This window comes from Drepanopeziza brunnea, assembly GCF_022702325.1.
Source record: "Drepanopeziza brunnea f. sp. 'multigermtubi' strain 214-2 chromosome Unknown ctg1, whole genome shotgun sequence".
NCBI classification, from domain to species: domain Eukaryota; kingdom Fungi; phylum Ascomycota; class Leotiomycetes; order Helotiales; family Drepanopezizaceae; genus Drepanopeziza; species Drepanopeziza brunnea.
Window position 1 is genome coordinate 3,910,725 of NW_027094064.1, and position 18,660 is coordinate 3,929,384.

The following is an 18,660-nucleotide window of genomic DNA, read 5'->3' on the forward strand; positions in this document are numbered from 1 at the left end:
GAATCCGCTGCTTGATAAGGACGAGGCTGCTTAGTAAAGCAAAGGGATAGAGAACTCATGAAGAAGAATCTGCTACTTAATAAAAAAGAGGCTGCTTGATACAAAAGACGCTGCTTAATAAAAAGAGGCTGCTTGATAAAAAAGAAGCTGCTTGATAAAGAAGAGGCTGCTTAATAAGGAAGAAAATGCTTAGTAAGGAAAAGGCTGCTTAATAAGGAAGAAGCTGCTTAATAATGAATTAAATATAATATTTCGTTGCAGTATGATCTCTTAATACTTTATATTAAAAAAAATTTGCAAATCAGTTTATTAATAAACCGGATCAATTTATTAACGAAAACGATACTATTATAAAAAGAGTTATTACGTTCTATTGATTTCTTATTTAGAATGGTTGATAAACTATTGTAAACGTTTAAAGCGAGCCCTTTAATAAGCTTGTTTGAAAAATCTGAACGGGGATGGCCATAGGACGGCCACGAAACGGTTTCTGTCAATGGGACGGTCTTCTCGGTAAGCTATTCTTGAATGGAGCTTAATACTGAATTTAGATGGTCCAATGGCCGTCTCTTATAAAAGAGGATCGAAAGACCATTTAAATGACCCTCTACTACCCTTTAAGGTAGGCTTTCTGCTTTCATAGGGTGGCGTCCGGAACGGCGCGTGTAGCGGGTACGAAGGGATATACACCTATCATGACCGCGATCGGCTTTCATTGTGAAATTCAAGCCGGTTGAGTTATCCTCTACTGATATATAGGAAACACGACTCTTGGGTTTCTTGGGAAATAGATGGGCTGGGAATAGTACACGATGTCATCAATGTAATGCCCGCTCCCGAACCTGTGAACACATTGTACTCTAAGTGCAGACTTGAAGCGGAATATGCTGGGGTAGGATAGAGATAGAACTGAAAGGAGAGGAAGAGAAAATTAGAGACAATAAAAGCATAGTCAGGCTTACATACAACAATACACTGCTATGAGCATTATCTGCCCTCGTAGACCGAAAAATCACACGGATTTTGTAAAGCCAGCAATACCCTGTATAAGCAGTTATCCGATGACAAACAGACTCTTAATCTTTTGACATAGCACCTCCTATATACATCATCTTACCCGTTCTTATTGGAAACCAAAGATTACTATTCACCTGATTCCAAATCCGAATTTGGCTGTGCACGCCGACGACTGAGATCTGTTGCTCCTGGAACAAATGCAGAGAGATCAAATACAGGAAGTTGAAAAGGAAAATCGACACTGGCCAGGATTTCTGCAGCCAGTAAATACCATCCTGGGCATATGCTACCAAAACCTAAAGCGCCCGCGACCTGCAGATTTGTGTACTATTAGTCTCCTTTTCTTCTCATAATCTGCATCAAATGTCCTGCGGGTATGGGGATGGTTGTGAGATAAAGGATGGGAGGTAGAGAGATCCCTACCTGTTCCAGATCGTGAAGCTTTTCCGTGTTCCCAGCAGCCCCGTACAGCTTGCTTGCTCCAAGGATCACAAATGTCGGGCACAGCATCATGAAGGTGATTACCAATATCAAGTTTGTCCGCAATGCCCCTAGCAAGACTATGAAGGTAAAGACGCCCATAAAAATTGCGAAGAATCCTGTCGAAACAAATAATTAGCTCTAGGCCACATATATGGGAGAGACGGTTCTTCCTACCGAAAGCAGCCATGAATCCTGGATCTTCGGGCCCTTTGGGATATACGTCGGTATTCGCAGCACCAGAGGATGGAGTCAAAGTGAGGGCGAGAGAGAGGAAGAAGCCACCATAGATGCCCAAGAATGTAGCTGGAAAGGTATTTCCCAAGATGAAATTACCCACAGAAGCCAGCATAGTGCAGAAGCCTCCCAGAAAGAAGAGCGAGCCGCTGGAATTATGAGCATATAATGTCATTTCTGCGGAAACACGAATGGGGCTTACACCGTTGCCTGGCCTCCGCCGTATGCGCCCCCCCATCCCATCAATTGACACGTCAAGGGTGTGATAGCAATGAGCAGACCAGCAATTCCCAACGGTGTTGGATTTCCGAATGTCTGTCGGAGGTCACCTTTGACGCTATTTGGAGGTCCCAGATAAAGCCGATCGAATTGCTCTGGAGTCAGAGCTAGAAGAAGCAGGGAAGTCAGCAAGTGCCTATTTGGGAACAGGCGAGGGAAGCAGAGGAGAAGAATCAGAATCTCCCTGGACTGGGACGAATGTGCAGCTGCTTTTACCTACCTATACTACTGACGGTATCGTGACGATTCAACACACCTGTACCCGTCTTGGAGTTCATGCTGGAAGTTTATTGCGGAGCGGCACTGTATCCTGAACCGTTACAAGGAAAGGGAGAAATTCTCGACGGGATAAAAAAGATGGCTATATAGCAGCGGATAGCAGGATTGTTGAGATGTCGCTGATTATAGGATTACTCATTCCCAACGATTTCTGGAAAAAAGGGGGAGACTGATATCACATGGTCGTGTTGATCGGGATATTATGTATCTTCCAATTCTGACCAATCCGAAGAGAGAGATAGGGTCCGGTGAGGATCTCTGGCTGGGAAGAGTCTACATGGTGTGAGTGCATCATCCGCTGCCTTCATTCTAGATTTCACTTCATTTGCCTGACTAACTGGCTGGTGACGGATGTAACCCCAAAGCCCCGTTCGGGCAAGGTCAACGGAGTGGATTCATACTAAGCGGCGGATTGCGGCCCCGGATGCTGATATGGATGGTTCGGCTGGCAAGCTTAAATTCCGGATACTCTGATGCACTGTCATCAAGTCGTTGATCCGTTGTTCTCCACTCCCCGGCGAACCTCGGGGAAGGCCGCGGGTTAGTCGATCACGGCAATCTTTGTAACGAATGAACCTTTACTGGACGTGTCTAATCAGCATTTAGACAGAACAGCTGATACACAAATATGTGACATGAGTCTCTGTAACCTCTGAATTAGACAGCTGTAATAAGATAACCTGCCGAAGGCATCGCTTCGGTCGACTTACCTAGTCAGTCGAGCCATTCCGCAGCTCTACAAAACCAAAACTGCTAAGTTCGACGACGACGACGATGACGACGACGACTACACCTGCGCATATCTAGGAACAGCAAGCTCCAATCTGTAGCCTGGATGAGAGAGCACCGGATGATTATGCGCTGCCAGTTGGTATGTTATTTCTCTGAATTGCTTCGCATCGATGGGGTGAAGCTGAGGATAGGCGAGACCCACTCTCGCCAAGTCATGCCATCTGTGGCCTCGCCTCACCTCGTCGACACGTGACTCCACAACACCCGTCTTCGTCTTCGTCTTCGTCTTCTGCTCGAATCGGACCCCCGAAATCTGTTGTGTTTGCAGTCATACCCATTCTAAGGATGGGCAGGCTTGAGCATGCTATCAAACCACTTTCACGGCAGGCAGCCTTACCTAACATACAAACTCACAGCCCTCACCCTCGGGCCCCAACTAACCTGACGATAGCTCTTATCGCAGGTGGTTTGTACATACGGATGTGTTGCTGTCACGCTCTCAGTCCTTTTAGAGGTAGATGTTGGCGGCAAGCAGAGTGGGTAGGTGACACACCTCGGCCTCTCACACGGTAATGCTGCACGGCTGTCTGGCCTTCATATCTTCACATATCTTTCTATCTCTGCGTAACTTCTCATCTTTTCTAAATTCCCTGATCTTGGACCCAAGGAAAGATGGCAACGAGAGCATTGGCCCACACGCCAATTAGGCCGTGGCAGGAGATCAGAGACGCGAAAAAGGCCGAACAACTGGCTCGGATTCCCCAGGAGTGGAGGCTGTCCGAGTTTCCCCCAGCTGGAACAGTCGATGTACGCCCGGTAATCAGTACATGCGGTATCTTGTCTGCGCGAGAGTTGAAGATCACAGGGGATTCGGATGCCACAGCTTTGGCTGCTGCCATTGCAGAGGGTGTCTACTCTGCAGAGGAGGTGGCTGTGGCTTACTGCAAACGTGCAGCACTGGGACAGCAGCTGTGTAACAATCTTTCAGAGATTATGTTCATGGATGCCATTGAAGATGCTAAGAAGTTAGACGAGTACTTTAAGCAGAACGGGAGGACTGTAGGACCTCTACATGGCCTGCCGATGACTTTCAAGGTATGCATCCTACGCTCACGATCTTCAGTACCAGAAACTGACGCAGACCAGGAATGCTTCCATGTCAAAGGCTACGACTACTGTAACGGCTACATATCCAAGACCTTTAACCCCTCCACATATACCACATACATTATCGAGCTGGTCAAGGCCGCTGGGGCCGTCATAATCTCCAAGACGAACGTTCCGCAAACGATGCTAGTAGCAGAAACAGACAACAACGTCTTTGGCAGGGCGAAAAATGCTGTTGTCAGCCATTTGACTACTGGTGGAAGTAGTGGTGGAGAGGGCTCCGTTTTAGGGTGGCGAGGTTCTGCTATTGGTGTTGGTACGGACGTCGGAGGATCGATCCGGTATGTTATGGGATGAAAGTAGTAAGCGCGTCATAACTAAGAATTGACAGCATACCTGCGGCGGCAAATGGTGTCTACGCGTTCAAGCCTACCTGTGGACTGTTGCCCTTCATCGGATATGCTGCATCGGGCTACACAGGAGTCAATACTGGAATCGGCGCAACACTAGGACCCCTTGCGCAGTCGGTCCGCGATTTGACTCTCTTCACCCGTGTCGTGCGAGATGCAAAGCCCTGGCTCGTAGACCCGGCAGTCGTACCTAACGTTTTCGAGAAGGGCACGGTTGCGCGAAAGCCAGTAGTTGGTGTCATTTATCAGAGCGGACTGACTCCCCACCCACCAATTCGTCGAGCTCTGCGTGAAGCCGTTGCAAAACTCAAAGTGGCCGGTTACGAAGTAAAGGAGTTTATCCCGCCAGATTTCTCTGCCATGCGGGAGGTTACTCGACAGCTATTCACTCTAGATGCACTCTCGTATCAAAAGGGAGAGATGGCAAAAGCTGGCGAGCCTGCTGTTCAATCAGTACACGACATTGGACTCCTTTCATTGCCTGTAAAAACCCAAGAACAGACTTGGGAGCTGAACACGAAGCGCCTTACGTTTTGTAAGCAGATGCTGGACTGCTGGCAAGAAGCTCAGATCGACGTGGTGCTCAGCCCTGTCGGCCCGCATACTGCTGTCCTGCCTGGGCAATGGGACCTTGACCCTTACACAGTTGCGTGGAATGCTGTCGACTACCCCTCCGTCATCATCCCTTTTACGCATGCCGATCCGGCGCTTGATCCCAAGGATACCAATTTTGTCCCATTGAGTCCCAACGACGTGATCAATGAAGCAAAATGTAAGCCCGCAGCCTCATGTATATACCCACTTGCTTGATCTGACATGACTAGATGACCCTAAACTGCTCGCTGGAGCTCCTTGCGCGATCCAAATCACCGCTGTGAAATGGGGTGACGAGCAGTTATTGCAGGATGCCGAGACCATCGACGCTGTCTTGAACGGTCCCGCTAGCCAAAGGCGTTGAGATCTGAAGCTCCAAAGCCATAAGCTCCTGATACAAGGGCGACGTGTTCGTGGTTTAAGGGCCTCCTGTAAATAACCTTGAGTGGCGCACCTACCTATCGATGTACGTTGCGAACGAATTTGGGGCCAGGCTCTCTGTCAGCTACTTTTTCTTCCACTTCAGGTTGCGAGCAATGCACCATGCAGTATTCCTCGATATACCTACCGGTACCTGACAAGCAAAGCGAGCCCTGCCATGCAAACAGAGGGGTGGCACCCTTCGCGCATCGACGATAAGATAGCGCGCCAAAGTGGGGGTCAATTGTCTGCTTAATTCTTCAATCTCGGGTTTGACATGTTTTGCCTCGGCATAACTGACACATCTCCAAGAACCAGACTGTTCGAGATTTCTACTTCCGCTGTTCTCCAATATACCTAGCGTTCTGCGTTCAGACCACCAGGTCGAGATCGATCCTCTGATAGCTCGAGCAGATACGGTAGCGGTAGGTAGAGTACTCGGTTCTTGCGAGGTGGCTTAGCCCTCAAATCCGCCTTTTAAACTTCGTTCTCAGCTCCATCAAAACTCTATTATTCAATCGATTGTAGCTCTGCTATTGGTCACATTTACCGTTCGACAGACCTAGTATCTCCGGGTTCAGACGTATGGAAGAATCGAGGGGAGAACTTCATAGAAAACAGTGCGTGGGGATGAACAGTAACACAAAATAAGTGCACGTCACCTGTGGAGCAATTCTTCTTCTATGGTTCCCCTTCCATCGACGAGTCACCTCGGACTCCTCTTTTAACCCTCTCCGCGCAACAATAAAGATGGCGACCTTCCTCAGCCCAGCGCCAACGCGGCCATCTACCGCAACTCAGGAAGCAGAGAAAGAATTTAATATATGTCTTGTCGGCAGTGGGGGCGTGGGAACAATCGCGGCCGTGGTTTTGGAGAAGAGCAATAAGGCTAGGGTGACGGTTGTGTTGAGAGGCAGCTATGAGCTTGTGAACGAGAAGGGCTTTGATATTGAAAGTGTTGATCACGGGAGTTTGAAAGGTTGGAAACCGTCGAGAGGTGAGTTATTTTGTTTAGCTTTACCTTCAAACACTGTTCATCCGATGGCTTGTTCTGGGACTGGGGCATGAAGTCTCGAGTCCACGGTGTGGATGAGATGGATGGGATAATGAGACGAGATCACCGAATGGGAGAGCATTTAGTTGACGTGAACTCAGTTGTCCCCAGCATTGAAGAGGCTACTTTTGGTGCCCGACCAGCAAACACAAATCCGCTGCCAACAGGTGCCGCAACACCCATGGAGTCAGCGAGAGAACGCTACGACTTCCTCGTCCTGTGTACCAAACAACTCCCAGATCAATACTCCCTCTCCGAAATGGTCACACCTTTGATTACACCCGGTCTAACAGCCATCGTGTTAATACAGAATGGCATCTTCATCCACATGCCCTTCGTCAAGGCATTCCCCGCAAACGTCACTATGTCCGCTGTCTCCATGATTGGGTCCTTCACAGAGGGCGCCAACAAAGTCCGCCAAATTGGGCCTGATCGCTTACATATCGGTGCCCACTACCATCCTGGTATCTCGGATGAAGTGAGTGCCGAGCGTACGAAGACGTTCATCGAATTGTACTCTCAAGGCGGAGCAGCGAGTTGTACCTTAGCACCAGACATGATGTTAGCACGGTGGACCAAACTCCTCTGGAACGCACCCTTCAACGGCCTCTGTGCCCTCATGGAGATGACACTCGGGGAAGTCCAACGCTCCGGCGCACGCGAACGGCTCGTTGAACCCATCATGCGGGAAATCGTAGCCATCGCGAAAGCAGACGGCACGGAGCTGACGGAGGATTTGGTGCAGGAGATGTTGTGGAGGAGCCCAGAAACGAGTACTTACAGGCCGAGTATGCTGCTAGATCGGGAGAATGGGCGGCCGATGGAGATCGAGGTTATTCTTGGGGATGCGGTGAGGAGGGGGAAGGAGCTTGGAGTAGCCGCGAAGGTTTTGGAGAGTGTTTATGACTTGTTATGTTTGGTGCGGTGGAGACAGAGCAATCCGAAGGACGAAGGACCGATGCATATTGGTTAGGAAAGGCGTCGGATAGCATAGGTAGTAGCTGAGGGACCAGCTGTATTCATGATTTTGCCCACTTGCGTTTGCATGGTGCTGGTCGAGAAATTCGCCCTCCTGTTCTTCTCACTTGCAGAGGAGCCGAGATCGAAATTTCTTCTGCCCTCTTGAGATACGGCTCTTCAATCTCTGATTCTATGATCAGAAACCGCAAATATAATCAGATAGAAGCAAGAGAGCGAGCTTAATCTCTCCTCTGTCGCCAAATACTTCGTCCGAGGCCTAGATCGCTCAGCTTACAAGGTCCTGACTGCAGCGCATATCGCCTTTATGGGCGGCCTACATAGATATCCTGATGCCCATCCTAGCGGACGGGCCTCTATCCTTTAGCAGGGGAGATTTTGGAGGCTCGAAATGATATAAGAGCCACCAGTTTACTTATAGTGTCTTACATATCCGGAGACTGGCATATTGTAGATTTGTTTATTGATTGATCGTCGACATTCCAGCAACACCAAGATGAAGGATCGGGTGCTCCTTCCTATTCCAGTTGAGAGATGCACCTTTAGTCTCAGCATACTACCTCGTTCGCTGGGTCAAGCTTGTTGGTTTCGTCCAACCTCATCGCGCCTGGGAGCAAGTCATCCCGCGACGTGCTCAAGTGTGCGTGCCTTTGTGTATATTATATATATATATATATATATATGATTTTTTTTTTATGTATATATAATTTCTCACAGTCGATTGTAAGATTAAGTAACGTGTGTCATGTGATTCGAAATGAGCACCTCATTTCTCCTTCTCAAAGCCCCCAAACTACTTGTAAGTTGCTCATTCAACCTCCGACTGTCTCTACTATTTGATGGTTACTGCTGCGTAGCCTCCACTCTTGTTTTCGATCCAGTCATCGATACAAACCCCGACATTCATGTAACGTCCTATGGGATTGTTCCGACAGATCAGCAAATTGCCAGAGCCACCGCTTTCGAAATATCCATAGTCTCTCATTGAGTCTGTGATACCGTGCTTGAAGCCATCTCGCACTAAAGCTCTGCCTCTTGGCCACTGCAGCTTAGGCTCGACGGGCTTGTGGTCCCTTGTGGCCCTGCATTGTGATGCATATTCCCTATGGGAGAGGACGTCGCCTCCGAATGCTACCAGGTCGAATGCCTGCGGAGCCTCATCCACATCTCCAACTTGGACCAAGCCTAGGCCATCCTTCAAGATGATCCTGTCCCCTTCCAAAGATGCAGATATCTCGCCGAGAGAGCACCCCGCCACTGCAGTGATGGCTCCGAACATCAGGGAGAAAGGAGCAACTATCATACATCCACAATTCACACGGACGGTACACGAGATGTCCCGCGTGCTTTCGTTCTGGAGGCGAGATCCGCAATCGTATATTGCACCCATCCTAAAGTTCATCGATCTATTGTGGACTCGGAAATAAAGGGGATGCGGGTCTTCCCAATCAGTGCCGCTCACACATCTGTCTTGCCATCCAGTAGGCTTCGCATTTGGGTCACTTATCTGCCATAATGGCTGGAGCTTGGCAAGTAGCCTTCGTCTGTACTACAGCCCGGATATTCAGATTCAGCAAATTTATTCGGAGAGTATCACGAAGAAGAAACACTGCTGGCTTACCTGGACGACGTTTCCTCCGGGGTCCATGATACTGCCCAGGACAGTTGCACACTGTACCAGAATTCTTCCTGTTTCGTCCCCGGAGACATCTCGGGCTTGATCGTAGACAGGGATCAACTCCTTTTGGAACAATCCCGTGCTGACCTTCTTGCCGGCATTACAGCCCTTGAAGAGGAACTCGAAAGCTCTCCCTTTTTTGTCCTGGGTGAGAACGATCTTCATATATTTCTTAGGGGCGCCAACCAGACCGGTGATTGCTAAAGTTTTGGCCATGCTATTCTTCAGACGACCTAGATTGAGTACAGCGGCAAAACAGTCGGTGGTCAAGAGCTTGCTGTTGCTAGGCAACACCGGAATCCAGTCATACTCTCCCCTTTCTCCGCTGCTTACTGCAAGTTTGGTCCACGCGAGCCCAGTCTTCAGGGACAGCTGCTTAAAAAAAGCGAAAGAATTTTTGCCCATATCTTCACTGCTCAGGTCATGCTTAACCTCTGCCGGGGTGAATAGACCTTCGAAGACGCCTAGAAGTCCCAAAAATATGTCCTTCTGTACGCCACACTCCCGAGGTGTGATTGAAATCGCAGAGAAGACGTTACTGACACCTTTATGATTTTCGCACCACCAGCGAGGACCACCGTTGATGATATCCGTTCTCGCGCAGGTCATACCTCGAACTTGAGTCTGGAGGCTATTCAGCGATTCGAAGTCGTCATCGAGTCTTCCCAGGATGGCATTGACCGACGCTGTCTTCAGAACGCGTGAAGTGTTTATCCATGCCCAAAGTTTGACTGCCTTATCTTTTGACTCGGTTGCCAAATCCATCCAAGTATCGAGCTGCCCAAGGCAGAATACAATTCCACCGGCTCCCACGCCGTACATTGTAATGTTCTTGCCCAGGAGCATTTCCTGGAAAGTCCACACCCGCGTGAAATACTTGTTCTCAAACAACTCCTTGACCTTGCGGATACTCGTCGCGTAGCAGTTCAGCACACCCACGTCGATCGCGGTGGATCGCACTGTCGCAAAATCTATGGGGAAATACCACTTCTCGCTCGCCCATTTCGACAGTCGATTTGTCAGATTTGGCGACAGCATGGCCTCTGAGGCGAGTGATGCTCCGCCCATGTTGGCAAGGATGTGGTCGATGAACTTGAGATCGTCGACAGTCTCTTGTGGGTCCCATCTTTCCTCCATATCCATAAGAATGAAGCATCTGCTAGCACTTCTGTAGTACTGATACATCATGGGTACAACCGAGCTTTTCTCTTCGCCAGGTCCATCCTCCTCCTGGTTGATGCATAAGCAGTCTGCCCACAGGTACCGTATATTTTGCGTGATCATTAACGCTTTGATATCTTCCAGCTTCTTCTCGGCTATCGTCACGTTCCAACTCACACCTTCTATTCCACATTTCGATGGATTATATTTGACTTTGGCTGGCGCACCCCATGTATATGTGATTATGTCAAAGCTATTAACCGTGTACCTAGCGCTGTTGGTATCGAAGACAGCAAATTTGCCATCGATTTGGCCGATGAGCCTGAATGGCAGAGTCATTGGGGAGCTTTCCTTGGAAGAATTCGACCCCGGGGATTGTAAGTATGATTTCGAAAGTCGTCAAGTACCAAGAGATATTTGAGCTAGATTTAGATGAGTGTTACGCAAGAAATTCCGGGAGTAAAGAGTTAATATGGTAAATCTGGGGGTCGGGAATCAGTTTGTTGATTTAGACTCGTCTCCTGACAATAGCATAAGCCTCGGAACCCTTACCCTACCAATTCCAGTCGTCAACATTCAGCTCCAACGCCACAACTATTCATGGCGGTATGGTCCGCTCCATTTCATCTGGCAATAGGCCAGACAAATGGCTGCTGTGTGACCAATGTCGTGGCGTTACTTGGCTAAGGAATCCTTGTAGCGTACGGCTGAAAACCCCAACATCTTGCTCTTTCAGAAGCAAATGAGATATTGAGATTAAAAGTAAATCTTCAGTTGTGATGAGAGAAATGTGTCCAGATGCAACCATGTCCTCATTGGGGCCAGCCTTACCGGCAGTACGGACCTTTTACCCATCCTGCACTTTCCCCCCCCAGGACATCAGTCACTTTCTCATCGCATTTTCTTCCCTTGCGTATACGCCTAGAAGAGACCTTCGATACATCACAACGAGAGACCTGGCGACGAATCTGCCGTTTGGAACTGCGCAAGCGTACGCTGAAGCCTCCATCCGAGTCACGTTAGTCACGTTGAGCACTTTCGCAATTACCATCATGCGAAGGGAGTCACGAACATTGCTTACACAATTACAGCGCAGTATTCACTTAATTCATACCAGTTCGCCTTATTGTATATACCATGACAGCCGGACTCTCCTATCTCTTACACCCAAAGAGTCAAGACTCGCTGGGAATATTCATTTCTTGAGATGTACATCGACTGCGCCGGCTACGCTACACGCTACCGGGAGCTTCCAGAGACGGAGACTGTGATAATCGATATTGAAAGAAGTGCTCTTCCTTCCACGGACGAGAATAGCTTCGTTAGAAGATAAAAAGTCCGATGGGGTTCCGTGCTTCTTTCTATTCGAGCCCTTTGTTTTCCTTTCTTCTCGCTTGTGGCGTCCGCTTGGTAATCGCCGATACGGTATGCAAGAAACACAACTTGGCTGGCAAGGGTTGAGCCTGAAAGCCCACCCTTCGAAGATTGAAAGAGGCCGTCGTTGCTGTTGCGATTTCTTGCCCGAAAGCTCTCCGTGGCCGATCCAGAATTCCAATCATGACCGTATTCTTTGCGCGGAAAAGGGGGTCGCTATTTAGTCGCGGGCAGTTCTGTGATTGAGAGCTGGTTATGGCATGAAGGAAGTTATACATAATATATCAACTTCTAGGCATCGGATATAAAGTCTCGATTGATTTTGAGTGGTATGAAAGCCTTCGTTTTCATACTCTGCTCGGCGGGGATTTGGATCTTTTGAAGTGGACTTGATAAGTTTGCTTCCTTAGTAAGCGAGGTCGTGCTCTGTTCGTAATCTCGGTTATTTTTTTCCCCCTTAACCGTCCTTCGTTGTGCTACATTGGAATTGCTTGAGACGAGTATAATCGTGAGTACTTTGAGAGCACTCGTTAAAACAGAAGATTATCGTAAGATGCTCCTATAATAGGGCCCGGTCATGACTTGGAATTCCATCTTTCGCTTAAGAATATCATAACGACTACTCTCGATTTCTTGATTGGGTTGTCCAACGTAGAGAATTTTACGTGCCGAAACAGTATTGATTATCAAGATGATCAATAATTTATCAACCGATACGTGGCGTAATCGTAAAATTCCAGATCTAATAGAGGGAAATCTCAGGTTCTGTGTTTTAAGCATCATAATAAGCATCGGCTAATATCAGGGAAAAGCGGAGAAAGCCTATCCATCATGATCCTCGGCTCGGGATCGTTCGTCAGCCCCACCACCCCGCCATCCCAATCGTATTTGTGCTCCAGAGTCCAGCAACCACGTCTTTAACTATTGTCGAGCTGGAGAGTATCTCAGAGATGGCAGATAAATCCAGAAGACGCCTTAGTAAATCCCCTTCTTCAATGGCAATCTCTCTGGCTCACAGAACATAGACAGGCCGGCTCTTTTGTCCGTTCCACCCGTCACCAACCAACAAGAGCCGGATGAATAAGTCCAGCTACTGACAGCAACGATATATAGCATCTGCGACATCCAAGAGAAGTTCCGCGGGCCGATATGGGAATACGAGAAGCTGTTCGTCTCCTCCCGCTCCTCTCACTGCCATCCATATATTCCAAATATACCCCGGCAGAAAGCTCACAGTGCAACTTATCTATCGACGCAGGATCGTCACTACGCAAAAACTCCTCAAGGCAGCCGCTGTCCTCTCCGTGCCCATCTACGCCACGACGCAGAACCGGGCGCGTCTCGGACCCACGTGCGCCGAAATCGACCTGTCGACGGCCGTCGAGCACGTCGACAAGACGGCGTTCAGCATGTGGATCCCTGAGATCTCGCAGCACTTCTCCTCCAGCCCGCCGTCCGAGATTGCTATTGTGGGCATCGAGACGCACATCTGTGTCACGCAGACGACGTTGGATCTGCTGGCGGCGGGGCACAAGGTGTACGTGCTGGCGGACGGGGTCAGTAGCTGTAACAAGGAAGAGATTGGCGTGGCGCTGGATAGGCTGAGGGGGGAGGGCGCCGTCATCACGACGAGCGAGAGTTGGATTTATGAGTGTATGGGCGATGCGGGGATTCCGGAGTTTAAGGCGGTTGCTGGGGTCGTGAAGGAATATAGTGGAAAGACGAAGGAGGTTGTGGGAGCATTGCTGGGGAAGAGTAAGATATAGAGGAGCACGGGTGAGCAAAGTAGGGTAGATAGTTGTGTGATTTTGGCTTGGGTCCAGGGATGGAGGGATTCCAGGCCGTATATTCGTGATCCGGTGTTACAGAACAGCTCACAAGGGGACTACTAATATAGGAATAACGAAAGTTGGAACTATAAAGATAAATTTGATATCTGCTTAGTCACCTGTGTAGAAATGCACCTACATATATACCAACTTTGACAACCTCTAGTTAGTTCCTTCATCTGAATTCAACAGCTTCAACCTTCGCACCCTCCAGCCACTTCATATCACCGTTGCTAGTGACCTTGTGCAAATTATACAGCTCATCAATAAGCGCAGGCACGAAGGTGCCAGGACCTTTGACATCCGCCCTCCTAGCCGCAATTTCAGCAGCAATCTCATATTGTAGGAGTCCAGCCAAGGCAGCCAGAAGCTTGTCCCCTCGACTAACGGCCAACATGACCGAGATAATAGTGCCCAAGACGCACCCACTTCCTGTGATCTTGCCGAGCAGCTCATGACCATTGGATACGGCGAATGTTCGCTCGCCATCACTGATGAAGTCTGTAGCGCCAGTCATCACGACAACATTGCGTTCTCTTGCAGCAAGATCGCGAACGAGTATGGCTTTCTCCATGTCTGTAGAGGTGCTAGCACCGCTATCCACACCTCTCTGCTGCACCACTGCGCCGAGAGCCGTCTTGATCTCTCCCTCGTTGCCTTTGATCACATCGAAGTATCCAGCAGCCATCAATTTCTTGACAGCATCCCTCCTGACAGCAGTCGCACCACCTCCGACAGGATCAAAAACCACAGGCCCACCTTCAAGATTGTAAGCCTTCAGCGCCTTGCAATAATTCAGAATCCCATCAGGCGTCACGGTGCCCATGTTGACGACAAGAGCACCGCCCAACTTTGCGAGATCAGCAGCTTCTTCTCCGTAGTTGGCCATGATGGGAGAGCCACCGGCTGCAAGGGCCACGTTGGCTGCGAAGTTCTGTACTACGAGGTTCGTCATGTTATGCGAGAGAGGCGTTTTCTCGGCTACCGCTTTGATGACTCCTGGGACTTGCTCAACCAACGCTGCCACATCCACTTTCTTCTGGACATTGGCCAACGAAGCTGCAGCAAATGGCGCCGGCGTCCTCACCATCTCCAAAATCTCTGCAGCAGCCTTCTTCGGATCCTTGGCTGCAATGATAGCGCTCACAACCGCAACTCCGTCGAGGTTTTTGGCAGGTGCTGAGGACTGGAAGAGGACGCGTTGGACAGTGGAAGCGTTGATGCCGCCTATTGACACGGTTTTGACGTTTTTACCCACTGCTGAGATGGCAGATAAGATTTCCCTCGTGCCTGCTGTGCCGATGATTTCTTTGGTGTTTGCTTTACTGGTAAAGATTCAGTGTGGGTATGCGTTTGAGGGTGTATTAGACGCACGTTCCGGTTGCAAACATTGTGCCTACACCGAGGTAATCTGCGCCGTTTTTGCAAGCTGTGAGAGCTTGTTCTACCGTGGATACTGTCACACCGATGATTGCGTCTTTGCCGAGCAGCTTGCGGGCAGTTGAGAGATCTGGATGAAGTCAGATGCGATGAACATGAGCTCTTGGCCAACAGTACACACCTAGATCATCTTGACCGATGTGGACACCCTCACAGCCAACGGCCAGAGCCACATCCACTCGGTCATTGATCAGCAGAGGAATGTTGTGCTTCTTGGTTACGGCATGCAGTTTCCGGGCAGTGACTATCAGGAGCCCTGTGTCGCTGACCTTGTCTCGGTATTGAACCAGAGTCACTCCCCCGTCAAGTGCTGCTTCCACCACCTCGACCAGATCTCTATCTCCGAGAATTGCGGGAGTGGAGTCGGTGACAAGGTAGAGCGAGTAATCTACTTTAGCCATGCTGAATGAAGTACGGAGTATGCCCACGCTACGGAACGTTGCAATAACATATAATACTTTTTTCTTCTAAACCGCTTGACCGGCCTCGTATTGACAGTGACAGGAGTAGGAGAGGCTTTCTCTAATCTACATTGAAGTCAGGCAGGGCATTTCAGTCGAAATGAAAGCAGAATAAATATCATACTGTTGTGGCCAGAAGAAGATAGAGAAGATATTCAGAAAGAGTACCTAGTTAACCACGAACGTTTTGATCCCGTGATCAATGATATAGAATAGAGAAAGAGCAGACAAAGAGGTGAATCTCTGATATTGGATGATAAACAGAATACACAAAGTGATTGGGTGAGTAAGTGATTGAATAGCGAAGTTTGCTAATATATTGGTGAGTCTATTTATGAGAGATATCAGTCATCTGGTGGTTGTGGTGAGTCTACCTTATTTAGCAGTTTTTCTGAATCAGCTGACATCGCACTAAAAAAAAATGTCGAAGCGCAACCGCTTCCTTCAAGTACCAACCACCGACCTCCTCTTTGACCAACTCCTCAACAACACCAACACACCCCATCCACCTCTACGTCTCTACGTCCCTTACAAACACGCTTCACCATCCGCGACAATAAAATTTCGCCTCCTGCCATTCGGATTCTACGTTCGAGACCGACGGCATAAAACAGAACAGAAGAGAAAACGCTTCGCCCGTCCGCCCGCCTTCTTCAAACGTATCCCCCCTCTCTCGGCCAGTCATCTACGACACCCGGTCCAGGAAGCATCTCCTTCCGTCGACACCCTCCCAAATAAATAGAACCAGCACGTCAACAGGTACATCTGCGTTATATGTATCTCACACCCCACGCCAACGACCTCAGACACCAGCCGCCTCTCGAGCTGCGACCATTTCGCATACCGCGGAAACCTTGTAGTTCCTACTTCAGTAGCAACGGCTAATACCCCTCTGCTTATCGAATGTCTCGTTAGCAACAACCCAGGCAACCTAGCATTACTTTCCGTGCTCTCTCGCTCCCTCAGCCGATTCTTCTGTATGTCAACTGCCACGTCATTCGGTCGTCTCAAGTTCTACGTCCTCTGATACACGTTACAAAAAGCCGAATCTCTCCAAACAAATCGCAATCATGGCTACCATAAATATCCGTAGCGATGTGAAGGACCCCTTCTACCGCTACAAGATGGAGAAGCTCCAGTCTAAGATTGAAGGGAAAGGCAATGGCATTAAGACTGTCATCGTCAATCTTAGCAGTGTGGCAAACTCGCTTGCCCGCCCTGGAGCCTACGTCATCAAGTACTTCGGTTTTGAACTCGGAGCCCAGACCAACTCGAACCCTGCTGACGACCGATGGATCATCAATGGTGCTCATGAGGCATCGAAGCTCCAGGAGTACCTTGACGGCTTCATCAATAAGTTCGTCCTTTGCAAGAAATGCAAGAACCCTGAGACTGAGGTCGTCATCAAGGACGGGACTATTATCCTTGATTGCAAGGCTTGTGGTGTTCGTTCTGATGTCGATCTGCGCCTCAAGCTCAGTGGTTTCATTCTCAAGAACCAGCCAAAGACCGGCAAGAAGAACAAGGCCGACAAGAAGGCCGCTCGCAAGGCCAAGCAGAACGGTAACGCCAACGCCAACGGTGACGAGAATGGGCAGAACAGTGGAAGCGAGAACATTTCCGAGAACGGATCCAACGAGAACGGAGACGGTGGTATCGATGCTGGTAGCGACGATGAACTGACCCGCCGCATCAATGCCGAGGCTCAAGAGCTCGATGAGCCAGTTGACGCCAGAGACGACGAGTGGACTGTTGATATGTCCGCTGAGGCTGTTCGTGCTCGTCAGCAGGGGCTCTCCGATGATCTCAAGCAAAAGCTTGTCCTTGGTGACGATGAAGACGAGGATGGAGAAGGTGGTGGCAACTCCGCCTACGACCAACTTGGAAACTGGATCACCAACGAAGCTGAAGCCAAGGGAAGCGTCGACCAGGTTGAGGATGTCGCCATCTACGTGAAGGCCAAGGAGTTTGGCATTGAGACCAAGCACCGCACTCTCCTAGTACTGGTCCAGACCATCTTCGATGACAACATTGCCAGGCAGATTCCTACCCGTGCCTCCATGCTTAAAAGCGTAAGTCTATTTGCACCTTCAAACAAACATTCTATCTAGAACATGCTAACATCTGCTAGATGGTCACATCTGAGAAGCATGAGAAGGCTCTCATGGGTGGTGTCGAGCGCTTCATCGGTCTCCGTGGCCAAAAGGACCCCAGGTTCTACGAAGAGACCTCCAAGATCCTCATGGCTCTGTACAACGAAGACCTCTTCTCCGAGGATTTCCTCACTAAGTGGGGCACCAAGGCCAGTAAAAAATACATCGATCTCCCCACCAGCAAGAAGGTCCGCAAGTCCGCTGAAGCCTTCATCATCTGGCTCGCCGAGGCCGAGAGCGACGACGATGACTCCGAGTAATCTGTCCAGTCGATTCATATCCTCCAGTGCTATTCTTGTACCAGGAGATCCAGAGTATCACAATTGGCAGGTACACGCCGCTGGACGATGGCTGAAGAGGGTTTTTGGAATCGACTTCAACTCATTTTCGGTGAGGTGGCTTGTGGATGGATTTGTTAGATCGCCTGCTGGTAGTACTGCTAGTAGTAGATCTGCGAGATGTCTAATTTGCGGTGCTCTTCTGTTGTGTATTGTGCGCTTCTCAACTGCATGGTTTTTTGTTGTATCCGAAAAGAAAAACCGGTCTTGCTGCCTTGTGCCAATAGTAACATGCATTCCTGGCATCTAAGAATTCCGTGTGAATACTGCTAAATGACCATCATTTCTGGACTTTGTGAGAAAGACATAGATAGATGCCTTCACCACCTGCCCGTCCATTCCAGCCGAGTGGTAATACTGGCTGGGATCGACAAAAATAAAATAAATGCTGAAAATCCAGCAGCCAAGGTCCGAATGAGAAGGAGAATGAGATCTAACCGAAAAATCTCAAAACTCTATCCTTTCCATCTAATTCTCTTCATTCGTTCGAACATCGTTTCATTCGTATCTTCTGTCATTTTTTCAAAGATTCACTAAAACGTACACAAAAAAATTCCTGACTTATATCCGCCGCGAGTCTCGGTAGGAAAAGTTCCGAGTCCCAAGTTCCATTTCCCATTTCCCATTTGCCATATCCCC

At 49.1% G+C, this 18,660-nt stretch overlaps 7 protein-coding genes across 7 annotated transcripts; 4 read left to right on the forward strand and 3 right to left on the reverse strand.

Annotated features, from left to right (window-relative positions):
* Positions 1 to 1,376: 1,376 nt before the first annotated feature.
* Positions 1,377 to 2,291, reverse strand: L3040_000692 (uncharacterized protein; the record flags this gene model as incomplete). The annotated part of the gene is made up of 5 exons (XM_066155267.1): positions 1,377 to 1,385; positions 1,441 to 1,616; positions 1,675 to 1,883; positions 1,937 to 2,120; positions 2,234 to 2,291. The coding sequence occupies 5 exons, from the start codon at positions 2,289 to 2,291 to the stop codon at positions 1,377 to 1,379; spliced, it is 636 nt and encodes a 211-aa protein (XP_066013302.1).
* A 1,405-nt stretch (positions 2,292 to 3,696) lies between these two features.
* L3040_000693 (uncharacterized protein) lies at positions 3,697 to 5,499 on the forward strand (the record flags this gene model as incomplete). Its single annotated transcript, XM_007288207.1, has 4 exons — positions 3,697 to 4,119; positions 4,171 to 4,472; positions 4,523 to 5,313; positions 5,366 to 5,499. The coding sequence occupies 4 exons, from the start codon at positions 3,697 to 3,699 to the stop codon at positions 5,497 to 5,499; spliced, it is 1,650 nt and encodes a 549-aa protein (XP_007288269.1).
* An 806-nt stretch (positions 5,500 to 6,305) lies between these two features.
* On the forward strand, positions 6,306 to 7,582 carry L3040_000694 (uncharacterized protein; the record flags this gene model as incomplete). The annotated part of the gene is made up of 2 exons (XM_007288206.1): positions 6,306 to 6,552; positions 6,711 to 7,582. The coding sequence occupies 2 exons, from the start codon at positions 6,306 to 6,308 to the stop codon at positions 7,580 to 7,582; spliced, it is 1,119 nt and encodes a 372-aa protein (XP_007288268.1).
* An 837-nt stretch (positions 7,583 to 8,419) lies between these two features.
* Positions 8,420 to 10,765, reverse strand: L3040_000695 (uncharacterized protein; the record flags this gene model as incomplete). Its single annotated transcript, XM_007288205.1, has 2 exons — positions 8,420 to 9,136; positions 9,209 to 10,765. The coding sequence occupies 2 exons, from the start codon at positions 10,763 to 10,765 to the stop codon at positions 8,420 to 8,422; spliced, it is 2,274 nt and encodes a 757-aa protein (XP_007288267.1).
* A 1,985-nt stretch (positions 10,766 to 12,750) lies between these two features.
* On the forward strand, positions 12,751 to 13,566 carry L3040_000696 (uncharacterized protein; the record flags this gene model as incomplete). The annotated part of the gene is made up of 4 exons (XM_066155268.1): positions 12,751 to 12,778; positions 12,826 to 12,841; positions 12,914 to 12,967; positions 13,059 to 13,566. 4 exons carry the CDS (start codon positions 12,751 to 12,753, stop codon positions 13,564 to 13,566), a joined length of 606 nt encoding a protein of 201 aa, XP_066013303.1.
* Positions 13,567 to 13,804: 238 nt separating this feature from the next.
* Positions 13,805 to 15,470, reverse strand: L3040_000697 (uncharacterized protein; the record flags this gene model as incomplete). Its single annotated transcript, XM_007288203.1, has 3 exons — positions 13,805 to 14,954; positions 15,004 to 15,139; positions 15,191 to 15,470. The coding sequence occupies 3 exons, from the start codon at positions 15,468 to 15,470 to the stop codon at positions 13,805 to 13,807; spliced, it is 1,566 nt and encodes a 521-aa protein (XP_007288265.1).
* Positions 15,471 to 16,600: 1,130 nt separating this feature from the next.
* Positions 16,601 to 17,943, forward strand: L3040_000698 (uncharacterized protein; the record flags this gene model as incomplete). The annotated part of the gene is made up of 2 exons (XM_007288202.1): positions 16,601 to 17,602; positions 17,662 to 17,943. The coding sequence occupies 2 exons, from the start codon at positions 16,601 to 16,603 to the stop codon at positions 17,941 to 17,943; spliced, it is 1,284 nt and encodes a 427-aa protein (XP_007288264.1).
* Between the last annotated feature and the right edge of the window lie 717 nt (positions 17,944 to 18,660).